General features: G+C 42.4%; 1 protein-coding gene across 6 annotated transcripts in view; it reads right to left on the bottom strand.

The window, feature by feature from the left end:
- APBA2 (amyloid beta precursor protein binding family A member 2) overlaps positions 1 to 24,056 on the bottom strand; it is a 236,861-nt gene that overhangs the window by 53,758 nt on the left and 159,047 nt on the right. For all 6 annotated transcript variants that reach the window (XM_073303675.1, XM_073303676.1, XM_073303674.1 and 3 more), the window contains 2 exons: positions 4,529 to 4,609; positions 3,190 to 3,226 (listed from right to left, as the gene is read on the bottom strand). In XM_073303675.1, coding sequence (XP_073159776.1) covers positions 3,190 to 3,226; positions 4,529 to 4,609 — 118 coding nt within the window. The remainder of the gene's footprint in view (positions 1 to 3,189; positions 3,227 to 4,528; positions 4,610 to 24,056) is intronic.

Here is a 24,056-nt window from a genome sequence, read left to right as displayed (position 1 = left end):
ATGTCTGGGGGCCCCAGTGCAATACAAATGAATAGCAGTAATAAAACACAGGGCATTTTGGCTTTGGATTCAGGGAGAAATCTGATTAGCCAACATGAACTCCTTCTGTACCATGTACTTTTGTGATTGTACCATACCTACATGACAATGAAAAGCCAATAGACAGTTCATCCTCTCTTGCTATGCTATTAAAGAAAAGAATCAGAGGAAACAAATTTTACTAAAACTTAAAATATGTGTTTCATGCTATCCTAAAAGCTATATGGATCCTATTTTCAACATGAGAGCAGTGAACTTTTAAAACAGAAAGAAAAAACAAAACATTCACAATACCAAAAAAAAAAATTGTTTTTAATTACTTATGGAAGTACTGTAAAGTGTTTAGTTTTCTAGCATCTAATTTCTACAGTCTCTCTGCCCTCCCCTCCTTTACCCTGGTCCACTGCACAATTCTGTTCGTAAAAAGAAAAGGAGTACTTGTGGCACCTTAGAGGCTAAGAAATTTATTTGAGCATAAGCTTTCGTGAGCTTTCATGCATCCAATGAAGTGAGCTGTAGCTCACGAAAGCTTATGCTCAAATAAATTTGTTAGTCTCTAAGGTGCCACAAGTATTCCTTTTCTTTTTGCGGATACAGACTAACACGGCTGCTACTCTGAATTCTGTTAGTGTTTATTTCCAAGTGCCAGCATTCCTTCTTGATTCTTCTGCCTGCAGGGAATGCGTTTAATTTACTTCAATTTAGGGCTTGTTAGCCAGTAAATGCCAAGAGTTTAAATGTAAGTTCCTTCAGCAGTCAATCTGTGTAAAGAGGCATTAGCATGACTCAGGAACCTCTTGATGCCAACTGGCAGAGGGCACAAGGGATGCACAGAGTTTTACTGAGAACCCCTATATCAGAATAATATGCACAATATGTTATATGCACAATAATTCACTAACGGGTGGCATGTGAGGGGGTCTCCTGAGAGCCAGTAACACATCGGTCATCAAAACCATTATGAAATGCATGTAAGGCTCATATTTAAAGGAGTTATGTACCTTTACTGGAAATTATGTTTTTAAGGTCTGTAAGTTGAAGCAGGTCACCAGAAGGTGACAAACATGTTCCTTTCATATTGGCAAGAGAAGGTGATATGTCTGTTGGGTTATATGCAAATTTAGTATTGTTTACTTCACAATGGAAGCTTCGGCTCTAGTAGGATTTTATTTTACAGGTAACACTTTGTTTCCAATATTTCTGCTTGCTATCATTTTTGAATTTGTTCTTTGTTAAATAAATGCATAGGTGCATTCTCTATCAACAAATCTAAGTGCTGCGTGTTAAGTGGCACAGTGGTCCAAGGTGTAACTGGTAAGCTGCAACATACTGTTCCTTTGCAACAGTGGGTCTAATACTTCTGTGAGTGTCCAGAGTATCAGGGGCTGGACATTACAGAAGGACGCTCAGGAGTTACAGTGTGCCTATCACTGACTTGCAGAGGAACAGCAGAGCTTGCATGGGCTGAAGGGATCACTTGTGCTGCCTATTGCTGGGGGTGTCAGGGAGCTGACCTCTAGCAGGCACAGACAAGGCTTCCTCATAGGAACAGCAGGTGCTAGAGAGGTGCCTCACAGCCCTGGATAATCCTGGGAACCATCACAGGTAGCCTTTAAACTTACCATTTGCACTGTCTCTCAAGGAAGCTACTGAAAACAGAAGCTGCTGCTCAAGCCAGTGAGATCAGGAATCTGGGAAAAGTCTGCCCAAGAAGTATATATTTCTAAATGAAAATACATTGATCTTGAGGAAGGACTGGTCTTAAAAATTGAATTCTTTAAGATCTATGGGGGAGAGAACTGTATGTGTCAGCATAATAGAATTAACAAGTAAAATCCTCACAAATCATGTTTGAGACGATATTTCAGCTATCTGCAGGGAAATTCATCAAACCAACATACAAACCTGAAGAGCTCATCTTTCAGCATTTAAACTGGATACCCAACCTTTTAGGATCAGGCCTTAATATGCATGTTTGTTCTGACAAGTGGGTGTTTTTTCAGTTGAAAACTGTAATTCCCTTTTGTCTTCTGCAAAGGTGAGTATCATATATTTATTACTTCTGTAACTCAAAACTCACGAGAGGATGAGTGTTAGTTGTTGTTTTTTTTCTTTCCAGTAAAAGATAATCTTTTAATAAAGAAATCAAGGTTGTTGGTCTGGAAAAGATCAGGATAAACAGAAAGGATGCAACTAAGTGAACCTTGTATCCACTGTGATCAAAATATGATTGTTATGCAAGAAAGTGATTGTGTAGATGACATTCATTCTAAGGGAGATGTTCTAGCTCAACCAGACGTCATGGGTTGGATGCAGGAATCATCTGACCTTCTGTGTTACACATGAGGTCAGACTAGACCATCATTAGGTCCCTTTTGATTTTAAAGTCTATTAATGTAATTTGCCAGTGTTTAAGCTAGTTATTAAAGTGATACCCAAAAGCCTTCATTCAGCAAAGTGGTTAAGCCTAATATGCCTAACTTTAGGCCTAACTTTGAGTAGTCACACTGAAGTTATGTGCTTAAAGTTAGGCATATATACAAATATTTTACTGAATCAGGCTAGACATTTTCTCTAATTTAATAGGAACAATGTGAATAACGAAGCTAAATTGACCAGCATATTTAAAGATGGCCGCCTAAGAGCCTGCACAGGGATGCAGGGCTCCTCTGTTGAGCCTTCCTCTATCAGCTGTCTGAACGTGCATGGAAGCAGTGTCATTACTTCCAATTCAAACTCTCACATGGATTCAATTAGCTCCAACCAAGCTATGACAGCGGATAGACTCTTTGTTAGGAGCAGAGTGAATTACAGTCTGGGACTGACTTGTTCTGCAGAGAAAATTCAAGGACCAGCCAAGTTTGGGAACAAAGTTTAGGCTGAAATTTACATTATGTTTTTTTACTGATAACTCGGTTAAGCTGAACCTAAAGAAGGGATAGGTTTGAACATTATTCACTGTATATATGCTCTGTTGAGAGCAGGGTGAGAAGCTTTCCAGCTTATACATAAGGTATATGTTGTGCATAAATATATTATGCCTGTTTCTTACTCAAACTTTACAATTGCAAAATCTTGGATTTTTGGTGGGGTTTTTTAGTATATTGTTTTATACTTCTGTAACCTTAGAATACAGTCAAATTTACTTACCATCAACAAAACTTGGAAATGAAGACACTTTCTTTGTCTGTTGGGAAGTAAAAATAATGCACTGTATAACTATCAAAACAGCAAAATCAAGTTCAGATTACAAAGGATAACTTCTATTATATTTAATATAATGAAAGATCCATTTTTACACTGAATTCTTTAAAATTATTTAATTTTCTCTTATAGTTTTACATGGCGGCTATTTAAACAGTATAATGTTTTTAAATACCATTAATTTTATGGGTCTGTAATTAAAAAAATAAAATACTAAAAATACCCTGCAAAACTAGAGTCTTGGTCTATATTGGAACCCCCTCTGTGTTGGTACAGTGCCTAGCATAATCCCTTATCTTAGTTGGGGGCCCTAGGTGCTACTTTAATACTAATCAATGGAAGGTCAGTTCATAGACTCCCTTACTAACAATGTTATGCCAGTTTGAGCATTAATGTCTCCAATACAGGGGTTAATTTCCCCAATAATGGAAGAGGGCTTTTTGTGTGTGCAAGTCTTCATATACATTACAGGCTACTACTACCATAACTCCCTTGTGCGCTTTTTAGATAACAGACCCCTCAGATTTTAAGCATCATGTCTGGCCCCAAGCACATCCTCACTCTGCATTCTTAGACTCCTTCTTTGCTCCATTATTCAGTGCCACTAGCCCATCTCTGGTGTCTATCACAGCATCTTTTTCACATCTGACTGAGCAGGTGCACAGCTCACCACAGAGGCCACTTGTAAGGCTGTGAATCAGTTGGGCCTTCAGCTGTGAACGATGTGATGTGTGGATCAGTTGGTAGGGATTATTCACAGAGATATTATTCAGGAATTTTAGCAATCCTTTGACTCCAAATGCAACAATTTCACATAAGAAAGAGGTGGAGAGGAAACCAGGCACATTCTGATGTTGCCTTACTTTCCAGTGGCCTCAGAAACAAGAATTTCTGAAGTCTCCTTATATCACCTGAACAACGAGTAATCTGAAGACGGGGTTTTTTTACCCATGAAAGCTTATGCCCAAATAAATCTGTTAGTCTTTAAGGTGCCACTGGACTCCTTGTTGTTTTTGTGGATACAGACTAACACGGCTACCCGCTGATACTTATATCACCTGAACATTTTAGGGCTGTGTTTATAAAATGGGCAGTTATAAAAAGTGACTGCTGCTGCTACTGGTTCATGGAAGCTTTGTGAGCTGCAAGAAACATGCAGTCATGGAAGCTGCTCTTGCGAGCGAGCGAGAGATTAGGTCATCCTCCCCATTTAATGAAATATTTGCTGCTCATGATGGGGAGAAATTTTGGGGGAGAAAGGAGAATAGGAGCCTAAGGTGCTTACCTCTGGTGCATTATTGTTGTCAATTGGTCCATTTAGGTCAGAACGTTGTTGTTTCCTTGGCTGTTCTAAACCATTGCACACCTGTAAGGAATCAGAGAAACACTTTCATTCCTTTTTCAACCCACTCCAAAACAAATCACAAAGAAAATAATCATCACGCTAGATGTTTCCTTGAATGTTATTGATTGAAGATATGGTAAGAGAATGACAGCAAAAAAGTGCCCCAAAATGTCATCTGCATTCAAGGAAGACACCCAATCCGTAGTGCCGCCACCATGTGTTTGAAACAAAAGTTGTTCAGATAAACCAAGTCTATATTGTTCTTCTCAAGTCTTCAAAATAGGTCTTAAGGGGACTTAAGGGATGCATAGGCCTCATTATTAGAGCCCTGCGCGGATACAAAAATGTGGATCCACATCTGATCCGCATCCGCCAGGATCAATCCGTGAACCAACCAGTGATCCGCTAGCCGTCTTTTACCTGTATCCACATCCGCACCTGCAGAAGCAAGGCGTCTCACAAGCGCTAACGACAGGGGAGGGAGGGGAAGAAAGCGGAGGGTGGGGTCTTGCAGGGAAGAGGCAGCGCGAGGGTGGAGACTGGAGGTAAGGGGCAGCACAGGGGTGGGGTCTTGAGGAGAAGGAGCAGTGCGGAGCGGGAGGACTGGGGGGAAAGGGCATCGCATCATGTGCTGTTCCTGGGGGCTCGTGAGCGATGCCACATGGAAGCAGCAGTGCATGTTGCATCACAGTGGGGTGGAGGGGTGGGGCGCCGGGGCCCCGCCCTCCCCAATACCCATGGCCAGGAGTGGGCCCTGCTGCCCAGGAACCAGCGGCCCGGGGCCGGGACTAGGAGTGCAGCTAGTGCTGCTGAGCCAGGCAAGGGTGGGGACGCTGGTGCTGCCCGAGGGGCCCAAGCTGCTGGACAGGAAGCGGGGCAGCGAGCGGGTGAGTAGAGCCCTGCGTGATTGTATCTGCATCCAATCCACTATCCACAAAAATGGTCGGTCGATAGCGGCATCAGCTATGAAGCGGATACCTGCAGATTTGCAGGGCTCTACTCATGATGGCCCTATGCACAGTGGTGAATTTCACACAATATGCATAAACGAAAGCTAAAATCCCAGCGCCAGGTCACAAAAGCAGTTTAATTTGAGTGTTATAGTAATAAGAAAGAGGGCTTGATTCTATTTTTCCTATCACCTTATTCTGATTTTGTAGGGCCCTCATCAGCCTGACCCTTGAACATGAAGATTGTCTCCTACAAGTTGCTGAGTGGCCTCAACACCCTTTGACCACAGTGGGAGTGGGGGGCACTCAATGGCATGCAAAAATCAAGAGAGAGGTGAGGGGCCTCACCGAAATGGATGTTTCAGATCTGAGAAAGGGAACCATAACTCTGACAGATTCCCACCCCTCATCATATCTACAACCTTTTAGGCCACACAAGTCCTAAGGAGAATGCTGGCATAGTGGCAGCAGGGCTTCCAGCCTGCCATGGCAACTCAAAAAGAAAATCTTCAAGCTCCACACCAGGGAAGTGCAAAGCATTTCAGATCATTCCCTTGGTAATCCTATTTTTCTCAGGAGCAGAACCCTTTCCCCACTTCTGATAGAGGCTGTGGAGCCCTGACAGTCTGCTGGTACAAGGGACAACCCTCTTCCTCAGTTGCCAGGAAAGGATTGTTGTAGGGCTACGCAACACAACTCAGATTCAAGTTCAATTCTTAGAAGCCTAGAAAACTGAGTATTTCTAACTTTGCCACAGATCCTCTGTATAATTTTTGGCAAGTCACTTAACTTCGGTGTCTCGATTTTCCCTACATATACTTGCATGCCTCAGAGTGGTGTTGTGCGGCTTTATATTAAGGTTTGTAAACTTTTTTGAGATCTTTGGATTTAGAGTGCTATATGTTAATGTAAAATATTGCCAGTTTGTTATTATTTCCAGGTGGCAGTGTGAAAGGTGATTTCTGAACTGCTTAGCCCCTCTCGCTTTCTGACCGCCTCCATGCCAAAATGTAGCTGTAGGCTAGAAGGAATTTGTATATTTGAATCAGAGACAAATTTTTCCCTAAAGGGATAACAGTCAGTCAGCAGGGCAAAAACTTGACTCTGTAGTACTACTGTAGGGGACATAAATTCCTCTAAACTCACTCTCATTAGCTTGATTTTCAGATATGGCAACTTGGTAGGGCATAGTCCAAGGCTCCTTCCAAGAAAACACGATAGTCTCAGGAAACAAATGTCTACTGCCCACACTATCAAGAGTTCTGGGGGGAGCTTTATAAAGCTCTATAGCAACTTTGAACTAGATACTGTACATAACTATGATAGTCAAGAAGCTGACTACATTCTCTTAATGTCTACAACAGCTCTTCTGTTTGAGACAAATCTTATGATGTTGGATGGTTAAACAAATACGGTACAATAGGTGCTGATGTGCAGTGAAATACGTTAATATGGGTGAACAAATATCCACAGTCTCAGAACACCACAATTATCATAGCCAAATCATTTTTAAAATACTGGGATTAGATCAGAAATGCTTTAAGCAGGGGTAATGATATGACCGTACTAAAAATAGATCAATTTGTAAAAAAAAAAAAAAAAAATGACAGTAAATATGTTGGCTCAAATATGTGTAAGAGCATTTAAAATTTTTAATTTATTTATTTTAAAAAGACTGTCAGTTCTGATTACTGCATACCTGGCTGAACTGAAAAATGCATCAGCATGTAACAAATGAACTGGGTTAGAACAACACTGAATTGGTTTGGTGAGCATATACTCAGTGTAGTAAATTAGATTTGAGATGGCTATATACTCCAAGAAATAAAGCCTAATATAAAAAGATACAGCTGGACATTAGTCAGTCAGATGCAGTTCTGATACAAAAATCCCCTTTGATGGTAGTTATGCTCAATTTCATATGCAATTCCATACTATCCTAATGTTAGATCTAACTATTTCATCATTTAGATGAGACTCTTTAATTTTTAAATTATTTATAGTAGACATTTCCTGAAATTGCTGTTTTCAGAAAGGACCTTGGGTTCACTTCATTCCTTTAATGTTTGCGGTCACATATTTACTATGTATGTTATATGTTAGTTTGTAGAAGCTATGACTGAGATCAGAATCCCATTATGCAGAATCCATAACCTGTAGAGATCCTTTAACCACCTCTCTATTCAATATATTACCTGCACTCATAAATGTGTCTTTATTTACTTCTTACTTTACTTTAGTTAGCCTCACGAGGTGTAGGAACTCTCTATGGTGACTCTAGGCCCACAGAGCCTTGGCAGCAAGGATGGGGACTTGGGCATGACTGAGTAATGGGATTAATGGTTTCTGCTCCCTTTGCACTGCCTGCTCAGCAAAAAGGAAGGGTAACAGGGCAGACTGTCTGGACCCTTGACCTTTCTCAAATAACATGTTTGGCCCCAGGCGAGAGGGTTGAACAGCACAGCTCTAACATGTCTTGCCCCCCAGCACTGGCTGTGTGATTCACTCAGGAGATGGGGAACACACCTGAGTGGATCCGTTCAGGAAGGTGAGAGAAGAGCAACAGCATCCCAGAGAGGAAACCTGAGGTTCTCAGAGGTGATTTCATTGTGAGTCATTGACACAAACAGGGAAGCAAAGCCCAAAGCCCTTGACACAGCGAAAGGAGGAAATTTGCCAAATTGTTGCAAAAGAGGCAATGTTAACTCCTTCTCTGCCAGTTCTCCCCAACACCTGTTTTGTTGTCTTCACCCATTAATCCTTTCTCTACCTGTCCTCTCCTGCATTCGCTATACTTTCCTTCCCCATTAACACTTTCGCCACGACCCCATGGCCCATATCTCCCATTCTGCTCTCCCATTAACGTTTTCTCTGCTTTTCCTCCTGCACCGCCACTGAACTCTGCTTGCCTATTATTTTTCCCCCATGCTCATTTGGATGCAAGCCCACTGTGTTACCTTTGCCCATTCGCACGTCCCTTAGTGGTCCCAGTCCTCAAAGATTTCACTGCAAATCACGGACCCTCGTGTGGGTAAAAAGGGGTGCCAAGTAATTTTATTTTAAAATTACTAAAACTATTAGGCCAGCTCTAATAATTGTTTCTCTTAAGATTCAGGGGTTCGGATCCCATTACTTTACTTAGCCTCAATGCATGAAGACTACAGTTTATCCAGTGACTCCTTTAAATAATTATGAGTCCCACTCCACAGTTTTATTTACACAGGATGTTGGGTGCAAATGATTCTTCTACCTGCATTGTTTGTTTATCAGTTTGATTAACTGCTGTGTTCCATATCTGATCAATCTTCAGAGTTTGGTCTTACATACAGGTGCAAGGGGGACAGTGAGAACAGGGGGAAGCAATCCAGCTAAAAAACAGGAGACCACTCTATCCTCTCCTTACCTCTTGGCCTAGGGGAGCAGTGCTCTCCCATGCCTCTTCATTGATGAAATGAGGACTCACCAGGCAGAGGAATCTGAAGTGAAAAGAGGAGGAGGAGTTTGAGGAGTTTCTAGGCCTCACGCTCTTCCTGCAAGTAGGGTGAGAGGCAGCAACTAGAGTATTAACACTAAGGGGTGATCTCTATTCTAAAGGTACTCCTCTCCAGGAGGAGTGGGGAAGAAGAGCTGCCACAACTCCAGGACCACCTCCTCCTCAAAGAGGAAAAACACTTAGCCTTTGATTTAGATGTCACAGGACAAGACTGTGTAGAAAGTGCAAACTAGGCTCAGTTGCCCACATATTTCATACACAGCTAGAGCTAGGAAGCAAGTAGTCTTATTTATATGGAAGAAGATAAGGCAGTTGACCAATGCAAAGCAGGTTAAGACTTTGAGCCAACGCAAGCCAGATGTTAAAATAATATTAGAATTTAGATTTTCCAGGAGGACTCCATAGAAGAGTCTAAAAGGCCTTCAATTCCACTACTAACACAGACATTACTGGATACACCTGTTTTCTTAATGTTAATTTACAGAATTTCCAGTTTGCATTGATACTGGAAGTAAGTGACAGACAGCTAAAGCTATAATACTTAGAAAATGAAATTTGAGGAAACTATCTACAACTGAAGATTATTATAAAGCATTATCCACCATTAATGCAACATGACAGGACCAACAGCCAAACTGGAAATCTGGGATCTACAATGATCATAACTCATTTAATAACTGGATTACAATGCTACAGACTTGTCAGAGATAGTCTGATTTAAAGAGAACAAGTTCTACCAAGTAAAGATTGGGGACTTACTCTTCTTGCATAGGTGTCTTAAGATATCTCAATCCCCCATCCAGACACTCAAATCAGGATTTAGGCATGTAAGATGCCCATTCTTGTACCAAAGTGGCAATATGTACAGGCAAAAGCAGGATTTGGATAGCCAGTTCAGATATCCTCATTTAAGAATTGGTCAACATACAACAATCCAGAAGAAGGTGACTATAAGAATATGACTATAAATATTTATATTTAAAAGTGATTTAAAATATAAATGAATTATGAGCTTGTTTATATAGACCTGTCTTAAGCTTTTTTCCCCCCTTCCTGTTCCCCAACCTCAAAGGCATACCTGAAAAGCACTTACCAGAAAGACAGCAAGAATACCCTTTTTCTCCTCCTCAAAACAGAAGACACCAATATACTCTCTTACCACCAGACTGACTATTTTTAGCCCTCCTCTGCTGAACTTGCTACATCTGAAAGTCTATTCAAAACGTTTTTAAAATGACAGCATCATAATAGCGTAGTGCTATGCTGTGCAACATGATTGGTGTGATTAAATAAAAGGTATAAAATACAGGGTTTGTATAGTTATGATGAGCAAGTCTCCTCTATCAGGTAAACTGAGTTTCTCCCACTCTTTAATGAACCTCAGGCAGACCAAATATCAAAACACTAACTGCAAGTAGTTAAATGATGGAAGCAGGGTTTTATCTGTAGGTAAATGGGATAATACCAAAGGGGCCACATAGCTAGATCCCCTGCAGGCTGCACTGTCAACCAAAGAGCAGAAGGGAGTTCATTAGAATTAAGATTCCTCACGCCAAACAAAAAACAAAACAAAACCAGCAGTCGGTTAGGGTTTGCAGAACTGAAGAAACTCCCAACTTCAAGGAAGACAGTTCTGATAGCTTAAATATTCTTCTTCCTCCCCCCATGATGAGGCGACAGAGCTGTGTCCATCTTTAGGGTAATAATTCATGAAAGGTGTGGTAGACCTACCTAGAATAGGGAATTTATCACATTAACTATCTTCCAACCCTAGCAGTTCAGCAATACCCCTTCTTCACAACAAACCTGCAAACTTTACAGAGCAGCTGACCAGTCTCCAGCACTACCAATCATGCTGTGAAGCCAACATTTGGAACATTTGCAGCCTGATGTAGCCTGGAAAGTGACAGATATTTTCCACTGGATAGAGTCCTTAATATTTAATCAATGTCTTTTGCTACAAACTGATGCTGTTTGTACACACAGGCTAAAAAAAGCTTTTTTACCCCTTAATCAACTCTTTCTTATTCAGCAGCTGACATAGGCAGAGCATTATTTTTAGAGAATTTCCTATTAACCATACTGTCACGTTAATTTGGGAGGATTTTTAAGTAACCAATCATCATTTCTTGTGATCCAAATACTTTTGTGATGAAGGGCTGGGCAATTTCATGCTCTCCACTTCCTCTCCATTAACATATTATGTGGAAAGGGAAAATACTGTATTGTAAAAATGCACACAATTTACAAGCTGGACAGTAGGGCCTTCTCCAGTAGAAGATTTGTTTCCAAGCATCTTCTCTGAGATTGACCACGTGGCCCTCTCATTTTACCACCTAGATAGTTTGCATAAGAACCCCAGATTTGTGCACCAACACGTGCACATGAGGTATGCAATTTCTGCTGAAAGCTGGGCCTGTTTTCAGGTCATCTTTTTAGTCATGGACGCCAGAATTGCAAGCACTGCCACCTGCATTTGTGTATATAAATGAATATTTTGCATGCACAATTGCATAGCAGGGCAAATAGTGCAAAAAACCTCTGTGGGAAATGTCATTGGCCAGGTTGAAGGGCTCTGAAAATTTTGTCTTAAGTATTCCAATTCCTACCTGCAATTTTTCTCTCCTCTCCCTGCCTCTAGTTCCTCTGCATGTGGAAATGCCTATAGTTATCTTTATCCTAAACATTCAAAATATGCCATGATACTTGCCAGTTAAGTGAGATCTGGCTAATCTTGTTCATGATGGCCTGCAGCCATACCCGAGTAGGCCTTACTCTTTTCCAGCTCTCCCGGTCTATGCAGGATTGTGCCTAACTTCACAGGAGGCATCTGAGGAATTTCCAGAGTACCAAAGGAGGTGGTGTTCATGGTTACACCTCTGAGCTAGTAACAAACCAGTGTCCAGCACCGTGTTAGAACACACGCTAGACAGCTGAAGTGCTGTTTTGGGGATAAGAAGTAAAATGAAAGTCCTACCCACTTGTGGTCACTAACGTTCCCATGGCACTTCTTGCAAGAGAGCGTTATCTTAGCCCATATAGAACTTTGTTCATACAGCTTTCCCTATGGTTACCTAACACAGTATAAAGTTGTTAGCATGGACCATTCACAAAGCTCAACTTTACCATACAACCCTCCCACAGGATCTCAGTTGCAACTTCACTATCCTGAATACCATCCTTGCCCTGCTGAACTCTGTGATGCTCCTCCTATTGAAGAATTAGTTCTAGTGAAACCAGCAGGTCTGGCTGCCTTTCAGAATTTATTTGGGAGAGGAATTTGTTTTGATAGGCAAGTAAAATATGATTAGCCTTCCATTATCACTAATTGTGGTAACGGCCTGACACGGATTGTGCACAAACATACAGATCATACACACCAGGTTCAAAAGCCATAGTCAGGTTTTAAGACACACATCTAAACAATTTGGTTTATAATACACACCTGACAATCTCTTCATGCAGTGCTGTTTAAATATTAGATCAAAGAATTTTTAAAAAATTATATACTTAAAATTTTGAAACCTAAGTTTAGAAAATACCCAGCCTCTTATCTAAATGACACAATAGGACAGAAATAGGCTCTAGTTGGTTCCAGCTAGCACCCTTGCTGGAAGCCCCAGCAAACACAGTAAGACATGAGTGAGCTCATGGATCTAATTAACCTTTCACCCACATGTGTGGTCTTTCCAGGACAGGTGTGAAACTGATAGGCAAGGAAAGTGTAGGCACTATGGCATCTGCCTCACAGACATAGGATTTCAGCTTGCAGTTCTGTCAATCTGGCACCTTCCATAAGCCCTAAAAATGACTTAAGAAAACAATGTTATCCTAGGACTATGGCCTCTTGCTGCTGCCACCATTTAAATGTTAATGCATTTATAGACAAAGAAATGTCAAGGTGCAACTAAAATATTTTATTGCCACTGCGAGCGACATTGATAGTGTAACATTTCATGCCAGCGATATTATTTCTATTAAACCAAGTGACTGATGTAAATGAAATCATTTCCTCTAATGGATGCTGGTGATGTTGAATGAGAACTGCTCAATACACCATTAGTGAGATGCTGCATTTAGACTACACTAAGTGACCATTTCAGCCATGTTATGCAACTCAGTCAATCAGACAAATGTAATCTGATCTACCAAGATGCATTTAAACACAGACTTTTGAAGAAGACTGTTTCTGACTGCTGAAGTTTTTTTTATCATGCAATAATGGCCAGCCATCAAGCAACTTCAACTGCTGTCACTGTTTCCATTAGTGATATAGCAATTTCTAACAAGTAACAGCACACTTCAGAAGTGACAGAAAAGAGTGGAAAGAAATATTTCTGTAGTTCCAAAGAGCAGCAACTAAAAGGAGGAATTATGGTTTGGAGTAATGGTATTACCTGATGTTACATGCACTTAAGAGTGGAGCTGGTCAGAAAAATTTACATTTAGCATTTTTTCCACCAGATATACCAAAATAGAAACATTCCAAAGGACCATGTCAATTTCAACACAATGCTGCCAAAACACTAGGCAAGGTTCTCCTGATTTCCTGTGAGCTTGCTGGACTCCCAGGGACCCAGGGCTTCCAGCTTCTCAGTAGCCTGATTGCTGGGCCAACCGGGAGCCAGGAAGTTAAAGCTCCCAGGCTTGCAGTTCCTTGGCAGTATGCCGGAACTCAGGTTCTCGAGCTCTCCGACTGGTGCCCTGCTTGGCTTTGTGCAGTTGTTTCACAGAGAATTTCAAAATGTTTTGTTTTCATTCTGAATCAGAATGAAAGCAAATTTCAAAAATCTTGAAATCCTCTGCAGAAAACAGATTTACCATTCTTCACCCAGCTCTGCTTAATAGGAAAGCAGTAACCACCTGAGAAATCCAATTATCCTAAAGACTGAATTTTTGTCCTCCTGTACTCAAATCTGAAACGACTGGTCCTGGTAGAAGTTAAATGAGCTTCTTTGGAGCTGTCAAAGTAACTGTCAGGCTGGATACAAATAGGCATTATGGGTAGCAACTCTGTGCTAAAAAAAAACATGTCAAATGCAGACACACTGCAGTGCATTTACTGCCTCCTACTTTAGACTTCTTGGAAGAGATCCTTTGAATGAATGATCAGGCATAGCTCACTTCAGTCAGTCGTGCATGTTTTTATTAGAACTTGCTTGAATAAACGAGCTACCAGAACAAAGCTTGAGACTATTCCAAAGTATACTCACTGATGGTTTCCTTTATGAAATACAAATACCCAGAGCTGATTTAGTTTCTGAAATGCTATGGGAGTGCAATGATAGTATTAATCAATTCTAATTATACTGAGCATGTCTACAACAGAGGGGAAACAAACACAAATGATTATACAAAAGCAGCTTATTCTGTTTGATGCCAGTACTGAATGTGCACTCTTCAGCAAACCACAAAATTAAATTTATTCATGAGGCAAATGACAGAGTTGTTTCCCTGCATTCTGGAAACATAGGTTCAAATTTTGATATGGTCAGATGTGGAAGCAAGTCTGTAGTCTTTTCATCTTCCCTTGTGCATATTTGTTGATACCACAAAGCCTCCACAAAACTAGATGGTTTTGGGCAGCAGAGATCCAGGACATGAAAGCAGGAGTGTGACACAGTGTGGATCTGTAATATACTGGCAGAACACTGTGGGGAAGTGGCACGACTGTTTATACGCTATACCTCATTCTAGTAACTGCCTTTTGAAAATGCCGGCCATTCATTTAAAAATTTTAATTTGAAGACAGTGCCCACAACAGTCTAACTCCGGTGCTGTCATAAATGTAAAGGGAAAGGTAAACCCCTTTAAAATCCCTCCTGGCCAGAGGAAAAATCCTCTCACCTGTAAAGGGTTAAGAAGCTAAAGGTAACCTCGCTGGCACCTGACCAAAATGACCAGTGAGGAGACAAGATACTTTCAAAAGCTGGGAGGAGGGAGAGAAACAAAGGGTCTGTGTCTGTTGGTATGCTGCTTTGTTGGGGACAGAACAGGAATGGAGTTTTAGAACTTTTAGTAAGTAATCTAGCTAGGTATGCGTTAGATTATGATTTCTTTAAATGGCTGAGAAAAGAATTGTGCTGAATAGAATGACTATTTCGGTCTGTGTGTCTTTTTTGTAACTTAACGTTTTGCCTAGAGGGATTCTCTATGTTTTGAATCTAATTACCCTGTAAGGTACCTACCATCCTGATTTTACAGGGGTGATTCCTTTACTCCTATTTACTTCTATTTCTATTAAAAGTCTTCTTGTAAGAAAACTGAATGCTTTTTCATTGTTCTCAGATCCAAGGGTTTGGGTCTGTGGTCACCTATGCAAATTGGTGAGGATTTTTACCAAACCTTTCCCAGGAAGTGGGGTGCAAGGGTTGGGAGGATTTTGGGGGGAAATACGTGTCCAAACTACGTTTCCCAGTAAACCCAGTTAGAGTTTGGTGGTGGCAGTGGTTATTCCAAGGACAAAAGATAAAATTAATTTGTACCTTGGGGAAGTTTTAACCTAAGCTGGTAAAAGTAAGCTTAGGAGGTTTTCAAGCAGGTCCCCACATCTGTACCCTAGAGTTCAGAGTGGGGGAGGAACCTTGACAGGTGCCTAAACTGAATATCCCATGAATGGAGTCTCTACCTTGTCCTCAACATAACACACGGACTAGTCAGTCCAAATCTCCTCCATTTCTGGGCTTTGGCTATAGAAACACCACCACAATGTAAACTTCAGCCTTCACTTTCTGACAGAACTGGGCTGATCCTAGCTTTTCCCTCCAGAATACCTTGTCTCAACTCCCTAAATCACCCTAGCCCAAGAGAAGCTCTCCGGTCAACTTAGGTAGTGTCTTCACTAAGCGCTACAGCAGCACAGCTACATTGGTTCAGCTGCGCTACTGCATGTGTAGACAACCCCAAGAGCGGTCCAATTTTCATCTGTGCCTCCCATTGCAAGATAGGGACCGACATCTCTAAAAATCAAACCATTTTTATCTAGACGCCCTAATTGGAAAATGTTGGCCTGTCTTGATATATTCCTTCTCAATTCTTCCTCTTCAGTACAGTGGGGTCTCCCATTTCATTGGACTTGGCCAGCAAGAGGTAGGGGGGCTGGGCAGGGTGAGAGAAGTGTGGGGATGGGGGGAAGAGAACTGGGGTGCCCCTGCCCCCTACAAGTACCAAGCATCCCCCCACACCTCTCACACAAACCCCTTGCAGACACTCACTGTCCCCAAACCTCCTGCACCCTCCCAGCTACCCACTGCCATTGCTCTCCCCAACATCTCTAAATTTAGCTAGCTGGGCTAAAGGGGGGAGGGATAGCTCAGTGGTTTGAGCTTTGGCCTGCTAAACCCAGGGTTGTGAGTTCAATCCTTGAGGGGGCCATTTAGGGGTATGGGGCAAAAATTGGGGATTGGTCCTATTTTGAGCAGGGGGTTGGACTACATGACCTCCTGAGGTCCCTTCCAATCCTGATATTCTATGATCCCTCTCCTATGTTGGGGGTGGGCGTGTGTATGGACTGTGCGTGCACGAGTATGTTTGAGAGAGACCGAGAGGTCCCCTCCCTTTCACAGTCTCTGGACCTCAGTGGCTCAGGGGAGCCCCCACAAGCCCAGTGGCAACCTCTGCCACAAAACAGACAGCAGCTCCACTGTGACACGGTAGACCAGATGCCAGCTCTTGCCAGGGCTATGGCGTCAGCAAAGCACTGACAAATTCATAGCTGGAAACCAAACCAGCTCACCCGTATGTTAGTATTGTTCACAATAGGTGTTAAAATTGTAAATATGAATTTAGACTCTATAACATGCTTGTAAGTTGCTGCATGCATTAGTCTTATTTGTAATGTCTGTATCCCATGCTATAACATAATGTGTAAGTTCTGCTTCATAACTGTAAAAATGCCCGCTCTGAACTTGTGACCCCAGGCAGGAGTGTTCCCCAGCCCATCACAAAGGATTATCAAAACTAAGTGGGCCATTGTGAAACATCATGATGCAAAGACTGGGTTAAATAGCCCCCTCATATCCGTGAAGGTGCTACATGCAAGGAAGCTCATCCCATCAGCATGAATTCTGGAAGAAGGAAATACAGGTAGCTGACATGAAAATTATTCATTTCTTTGGGCTATCTCAGGGCTGGAGCTAGGAAAGAGAAGCAGAGATCCACAGGGTCAACCTGGGTTAGCCCTAAAAGACATTTAATGCTGACCGATTACTACAACTCTGTCACCTTTTGGAATAACAGACTAAGTCATTTGTGTGTATATATTGCCTGCTTTAACCTGTAAATAGCTCGTTTCTTTTTCCTAGTTAATAAGTCCTTAGTTTACTATAGAATTGGCTACAAGCATTGTCTTTAGTGTGAAATCTGAGGTAGAAACTCGCCTGATATAAGTGTCTGGTCTCTTGGGACTGGAAGCTTCTGTGATCTTTGGTATATGTGGCAACCAGCTACAACTCAGTCCAGGTTGCCTGGGTGGCAAAATAGACTGGAGTGCACAAGGGGACTGTCTGTAACTCCATGGTAAGACTATTATAGTGCTTCAGGAGTTCCCATTTGTTACTGGGTTGGTGAAATCTAATTACAGAACATACAACCAACTGGCACTCACGGTCATGAACCACTCCAGACAGCGTGAAACCCACCTCACCCTACAATCTCCTCTTCCTCAACTCCATCCCCCCTCTGCAGGAGGACTCCAAGTCCCCCACTGCCCCGACTCCTGAACCAGAGCCCCCTTCCCACAGCCCCTTGCCAGCATCTCCCACCACAAGTCCCAGGAGAAGGGGATCCTCCAGCTCTGCTGGTCAGTGCTACATCTGCCACCCCTCCACTCCACAATACAGGTTCTGTGGCCTGGGGGGTGGCATGTACGGAAATTTTACCTCAGGTGGTCTTGAAACCCATGCATAACAAAGCTTGTTAACCGAGAATTCATGTAGTTTCACAAAAGATGTCAGGGACTGTTCTCATTTAGGTCAAGTCAGGATTTAAAAATGTGGTAAATCTCTGTTAAAAACACACACAATTCCCTCCTGATATCTAGTAAAACTGAAAGATTTTCTCCCCCAGCAATGCATCTAAGCAGCTGTTTTAGATTGGATCTGAAAACTAAAACCTTGAAAAATCTGCCCACACCAAATAATCTTCTACAGTATATTGCTGCTGACTGTTTAAAGAAAAAACTCCATTCCCAAAGCACACTTGGTTTGAAGCCTCCATCTCTGCAAGTCAGGGAATCTTCACAGATTAAAGAGCCTCCTTTTTTCTGAGAAGAAAAGGATTGTCAGTCAAACAAGGCTCATTAGCACTCCAATGTGCTTCACTGAAGACTGTATATCTGGCTCCTCTCTTGGAAGGCAGAAAGCTTGTGGCCTTCTGATAACTCTGTGGTTCCAACATCTGGACCGGGCAGTTGTTTAAAAATAATTTAACCAATTTTAACGTTGGTTAAATCAAGCCCCATTCCACAGATGATCCAAGAAGTTTCACAGTAGGGTAACTATATGGTTAGAGTGAGATAATCAAGCACATCTTTGCTCCACACTTTATGGAAAGAAGAAACATTGCAAGCCAGATCCAGCTGTCTTTATATTTATTCCTTACTGGCATCTTTTGGAATTTGGCCGTAAAGATTTAATCCTCTCTCTTCAAACTTATTCCCATTTCCTAATTAAGGATGTGAATGCAAGACATTTGTATATTGTATTGCTTTCTTCCATGTGTGTTTCAAACTTGTTGAGGCACAAGGTGCAGTTTGGAGTATACCTTCAAATCCTAAAATTAGTGAGAATGTGCTATGTGTTTATAAACATTTTAGGTTAATTACAACAAAGTACCAGCTTTATAAATTTTCAATATACCAAAGATAGGCCAAATAAGAGCCCATACTGAAAGTGAAAAAAAATCTCAAGGATTTCTGTTAGATTACAAGGGTAAAATAGAATTATTTCTCCTGAGATCCCTGGGTACAAAAATGGTTACCAAGTGAGACTATGTTCAGATATCTATGATTAAGCACACCAAGAGACAAAAAACCTGCATGCTTTTCAGATCTAAATTATGCCCTACCCTATGAAAGACTGAAAAATTTGAGGATGGTCTCCCTGTTGAACTTTTCTTTTAAGGAAACATGAAAAATCACTGTGGGGGACAAGCTTCTCAAAACCTGCACGGGTATGGGGTGGCTCTTCTAGTTCTTCAGTGAAGTACAGAAGAGTCTCTGAAGAAATTGGATTTTATACATTTGAGTCAATTAATCTATGGTTATTACAGACTCATCAATCTCTACTCAGTGGTCACCAACTGGTTGATCACGATCATCTTGTTGATCCTGGAGGATCTCCCAGTTGATCACAATCTCTTGTTGTGGTGCGGGGCTGCCGCTAAGGCAGGCTCCCTGCCTGCCCCGGCCCCACACCACTCCCGGAAGCGGCCAGTGCAGCCCCATGGGCGGGGGGGTAGGGGTCTCCCTCCGCATGCTGCTCCTGCCTGTAAGCACCACCCCCGCAGCTCCCATTAGCTGGGAATGGGGAGCTGCGGGGGCACTGCTTGCAGAGAGGGGCAGCGTGTGGAGCCATGTGCCGCCTATCCCCCAGGGGCGCATTGGCGGTTTCCAGGAGTGGCGTGAGGTTGAGGTAGGCAGGGAGCCTGCCTTAGTGGCAGCCACGCTGCACTGCCGACTGGGAGCTCCTGAAGGTTAGTGCTGCCCAGCGGGAGGCCGCACCCCAACCCCCTCCCAGAGCCAGCACCCCAAACTAGCTCTGAGCCCCCTCCTGGAGCCAGCACCCCATACCCCCTCCTGCACCCCAAACCCCCTCCTACACCCCAAGCCCCAGCCCTGACCCCACTTCCAGAGCCAGCACCCCATACCCCCTCCTGCACCATAACCCTGCAAACCCCTCAGCCCCAGCCCAGAGCCTGCACCCCCTCCCAAACCACTTTCCCAGCCCAGTGAAAGAGAGGGTGGGGGAGAGTGAGTGACGGAGAGAGTGGGGTGGGGCTTTGGGGAAGGGGCAGGGCCTCAGGGAAGGGAAGTGGTAGATCCTGGATTGCCCTTAAATTCAAAAAGTGATCTTGGGTGTAAAAGGGTTGGAGACCACTGCTTTAGCTGGTCTAGCTGCCACTAGAGGGGGACAGAGTGCCGCAGCAAGCCGGCATAGGTTACATCCATCTCCAGTGGGGCACAGTGTATGTAAAGGAGGAGAGGGAAAATCCACTCTTGAAAAGGACCCTTTTAAAAATCCACTCATTCAGGAGGAAAGGTAAATGAGAAATCAAAGCTCACAGAGACAAAAAGTACAATGGGATGACTAAATATTTTACATGGCAGGTAGATCTTCCTCTAAGACCTAATGTGTTTGGTTTGTTTTAGAAGAAATTAAAAATTGCTGACTGTCTTTAAAGTCCAAAGGGCTAAAGCTGATAGGGATTTCACTTGTCAGAATGATTTTTAAATGAGAAGGTCAAATCTACCTTTAAAAGTTATCACCCTAGAGTTATGCCAAAATATAAACCTGGATGGAAAGAAAGAATACTTTGACTAAGGAGAATTTGAAAACAATAGCATCATCCCAGGAAATAATCTAAATAAACTTCTGAGAGACACTAAAGATTATCCTGACAATATGTCTGGCAGTCATAAATGGCATAATAAATATCAAACAAAGCCATAGGGCTGATTTAGCATCTAAGATTACATTATAAGATCAATACCTAATCAAAACGATATATTTACGCCTTCTAAACTTTGTCTAGCCCTCACTGTACATTTTTATTTTTGTTTTAACTGGTATGAGCTAAAATCCAGGAGACAGAGTTACGATCTAGATGGGGGTGGGGAGGAAGGATTCATCAAGCTACGGTAACCACTACTACACCGATGAGGAAATCAAAGTGTTAATATGGGGTACTGTAGCCTCTTGTAGAAGGTACTGTTTATCTCTTTATGTGTTCAACTCTGGATGACTCATCAAAAGGCACTTCCACAATAAAAACAGTGGGATGGATGAATTTTGAGCACTGAACATTTCTTCTTTAGTAGAGTATTAAAGGGTCACACTAAGTTTCCTAATGTTTTATGATTTGTTACTCCATTTTGACTTTGACAGACGAGACCTGCCAGCTGAGATCCTCACCTCCCCATTCTGGGCCCTTAATGCCACCCAGAAGGGCTGGAGTGACATAAATGGCCTTAGAAGCTCTGTATCTGTAAAGATAATGATTCCCCCCATGCATAAACGGTGGAAGACAGCTATTATAATCCCTGCTCCATAGACGACTCGTGCCTCTTCATGGGGGGTGGGCGGGGGGCACAATCTAAACTAAAGAACATGTGACCACCCTACATTCCTCCTCTGCCCAGCAATCTCCCTGCCCTGCGCTCAGCCAGGGGCTGCCGCACTCTCCCTGCCCCACCAGAGTTACGTGGGGGGAGGGGCCCTGTCCTTCTCCTGCTGCGCCTCCCCTCTGGCACATTTCTGGCTTGCTCAGCCCCTGACCCCCAGCAGACAGGCCTGGGCAGGGAGCAGAGGGGACAGGGTGGCCTGCCGCCCCAGCCAGGCTCTCTCTCAGGCAGCTACTGCGCTGCACAGAACAGTGACCAAAACAGCTGGCATGAAAAGTGGCTGGTCCCACCCCTTCCACTCCCTCCCTGGGCCTGGATGCCAGGGACAGAGGCTGAACATGCCAGGGGTAAGCACAGCAGAAGAAAGAAGCCCCTCCCCTCCCCAAACGGCATGACCCCACAGACCACCCAACCCCCGCATCATCTATGCCCTGCTCTGTCAGAGACCGCACCACAGTACACAGTGCTGTGGAGATTTCAGGCAGCCCTCATGGCCATCTAAGTTCCACCAGGGGATTCTCCTGCCTCCAGAGCAGCCCAAGATTGGGATGGTGCAAAGATCCCACCTTAGCCCCCACTACTCCTGACTATGAGTTCTGTATTACACAGCATAGAATCTCACCTTAGTGTTGCCAATTTTTGTTGGATGTATTCCTGGAGGTTTCATCACATGACATAACTTTTAATTAAAGACTTTAATTCCCATAGACTCCAGGACAACCCTGGAGGGTTGGCAACCCTACCTTTCACATTTGAAAGAGAAGGGTCGGTGATAACAGGGTCATGCTCAGGACTTACTGTATCATCACTCAGACACCTGTCAAGTATAATTTTCAAGCTCTCAAGCAGAAGAGAGTTACCAAATGGGAAAAATCTGAGAATATAAAGTTAAGGGAAACTAGAATTAAAGTAACAAAAGGCTTCTGGGTTTTAGGAAAAAATATGGACTTTTCTACTCCACTGACTAATGGTTAATTGAGCAACTGTTATGTGTATGCAAATAGTCTCTATTTTAAAATTTAGATGTTAGAAACACTATTTCTAATATTTATGAAAGTTACTGGGATTGGTAAAGTCCTCTTTATTTGCAAGAGAAATATGACACAGGTAGCAGCAGTACAAACCTCTCCCGTCATTCCACCCATGTGGACCATGGAAATTTTTGTACAATTTGAGTAGCTACCATTCTTATTAGCCCTCAGTTAGAGACAGGTACGTACACACTCCCTGAAGTATAATTTGTTTACATTTCTGTTAATCTAGTGATGAACGTGATTGCAAAAACCCATCTTTAAGAGTACTGATTTCACTGAAATAGCTCTTTCCTTTCTCTCTCTTTTTGCTTCCTCATTAATTTTGAGTAGTTCCACACCTCTGTCAAATAGTCCTTCTCTAAGCAAATGTCATCTTACTTAAAAAAGAAAACTAACTACCACCATTAATAGTGTGGATTAAATAGGCAGGTTTTGATGTTGTGTCAACAGCTATTTATGACCTCAGTTTTCATAGGTATTTTATTAAGCTGGATAAGACATTGATTTTTCTATTTGCTGTTGTCAGGCAACTCTTACTGAAAAGCCATGACTCAGGCAACATACCCAGAAGTGCTGTTTATAGGCTAGAGTAGGATGAAAATGATGGAAATGTCAAAGAATAGGTATTATTTCATAGAAGTAAACTATTACCTTGGAAATGGGAATACCCAGTCATTCATGATCTTCACAAGAATTGAAAGAATGCTCCCTTTTTTTTTTTTTTTTTTTTTAATTTTATCCTACATGTCTGGCCAAAGTAAATTGTAGAATTTACCCAATCCGGACAGAAATCAGAACCTGGACAAGCATTTTGGTTCATTTTTTAAAATATCCTCCGTTTACTCTTGCCCCAGTGTGTTTTTGATTGTGTTCTCATCTAATGGTTCTGTGTTGAGACTCTGAATTGATGGCAAATCAGATTATTGGCATGGTTGGCTTCTAAAATATCCAACTAACATCTGATGGGAGGTAAGCAGAGGTGAAAAATAATGACTTGCACACCCAGGAAGGCTGGAGAGAGTTCACAATTGAAAAAGAAACTTTCAGACTTCCAATTCTGGGTGACACCACTGGCCATATTGTCTGCTGTAGTGAAGCAGTGTGGAATTTACTAAAGCCAAGCAAAGTGAATAAGCAACAGCAAATATTTTATACAGACTAATAAAGACTTCCAATAATATGTGCAGCACAGCAGCGTACTCCTGGTATAAGCACAAAGCTGTGAGAAGATTTGCTGAGATGGAAATGAGAAGGAATTTCACCCCACTGAGGGTTGGTTTTGACAACGGAAGCCTGGGCATAGCATTGTTTTTACAAAAGAACATGGGGCGAGGGATGGGGATATAGTACACTAGAAGAAGTTTTGCCTTTTAATCATAAGGGCTACTGAACCAATGACTGGAGTGAATAGAGCAGTTATATTTTCATTTCTAGATATCGGGAGAGAGAGTAAATTTAATCTGCAGTTTACAAATAACAATGGAAAGAGGTGCGGCAGAGAGAATTACAGAACATACAGCCCTGTCTGGCACTCCAATTGTTACCTTCAGGCCCTCGGCTTTCCAGGCACAACAGTGGGGATGAGAAGTCCAAGATCTGTAACTTACCAGATGCACTTCTGACCCCTTTCAGTCCCTCCCAAGTGCACCCC

This window comes from Lepidochelys kempii, chromosome 10 (assembly GCF_965140265.1).
Source record: "Lepidochelys kempii isolate rLepKem1 chromosome 10, rLepKem1.hap2, whole genome shotgun sequence".
Classification (NCBI taxonomy): domain Eukaryota; kingdom Metazoa; phylum Chordata; order Testudines; family Cheloniidae; genus Lepidochelys; species Lepidochelys kempii.
The sequence above is the reverse complement of the archived record's forward strand: the minus strand, read 5'-3'. Positions and strand labels throughout refer to the sequence as shown.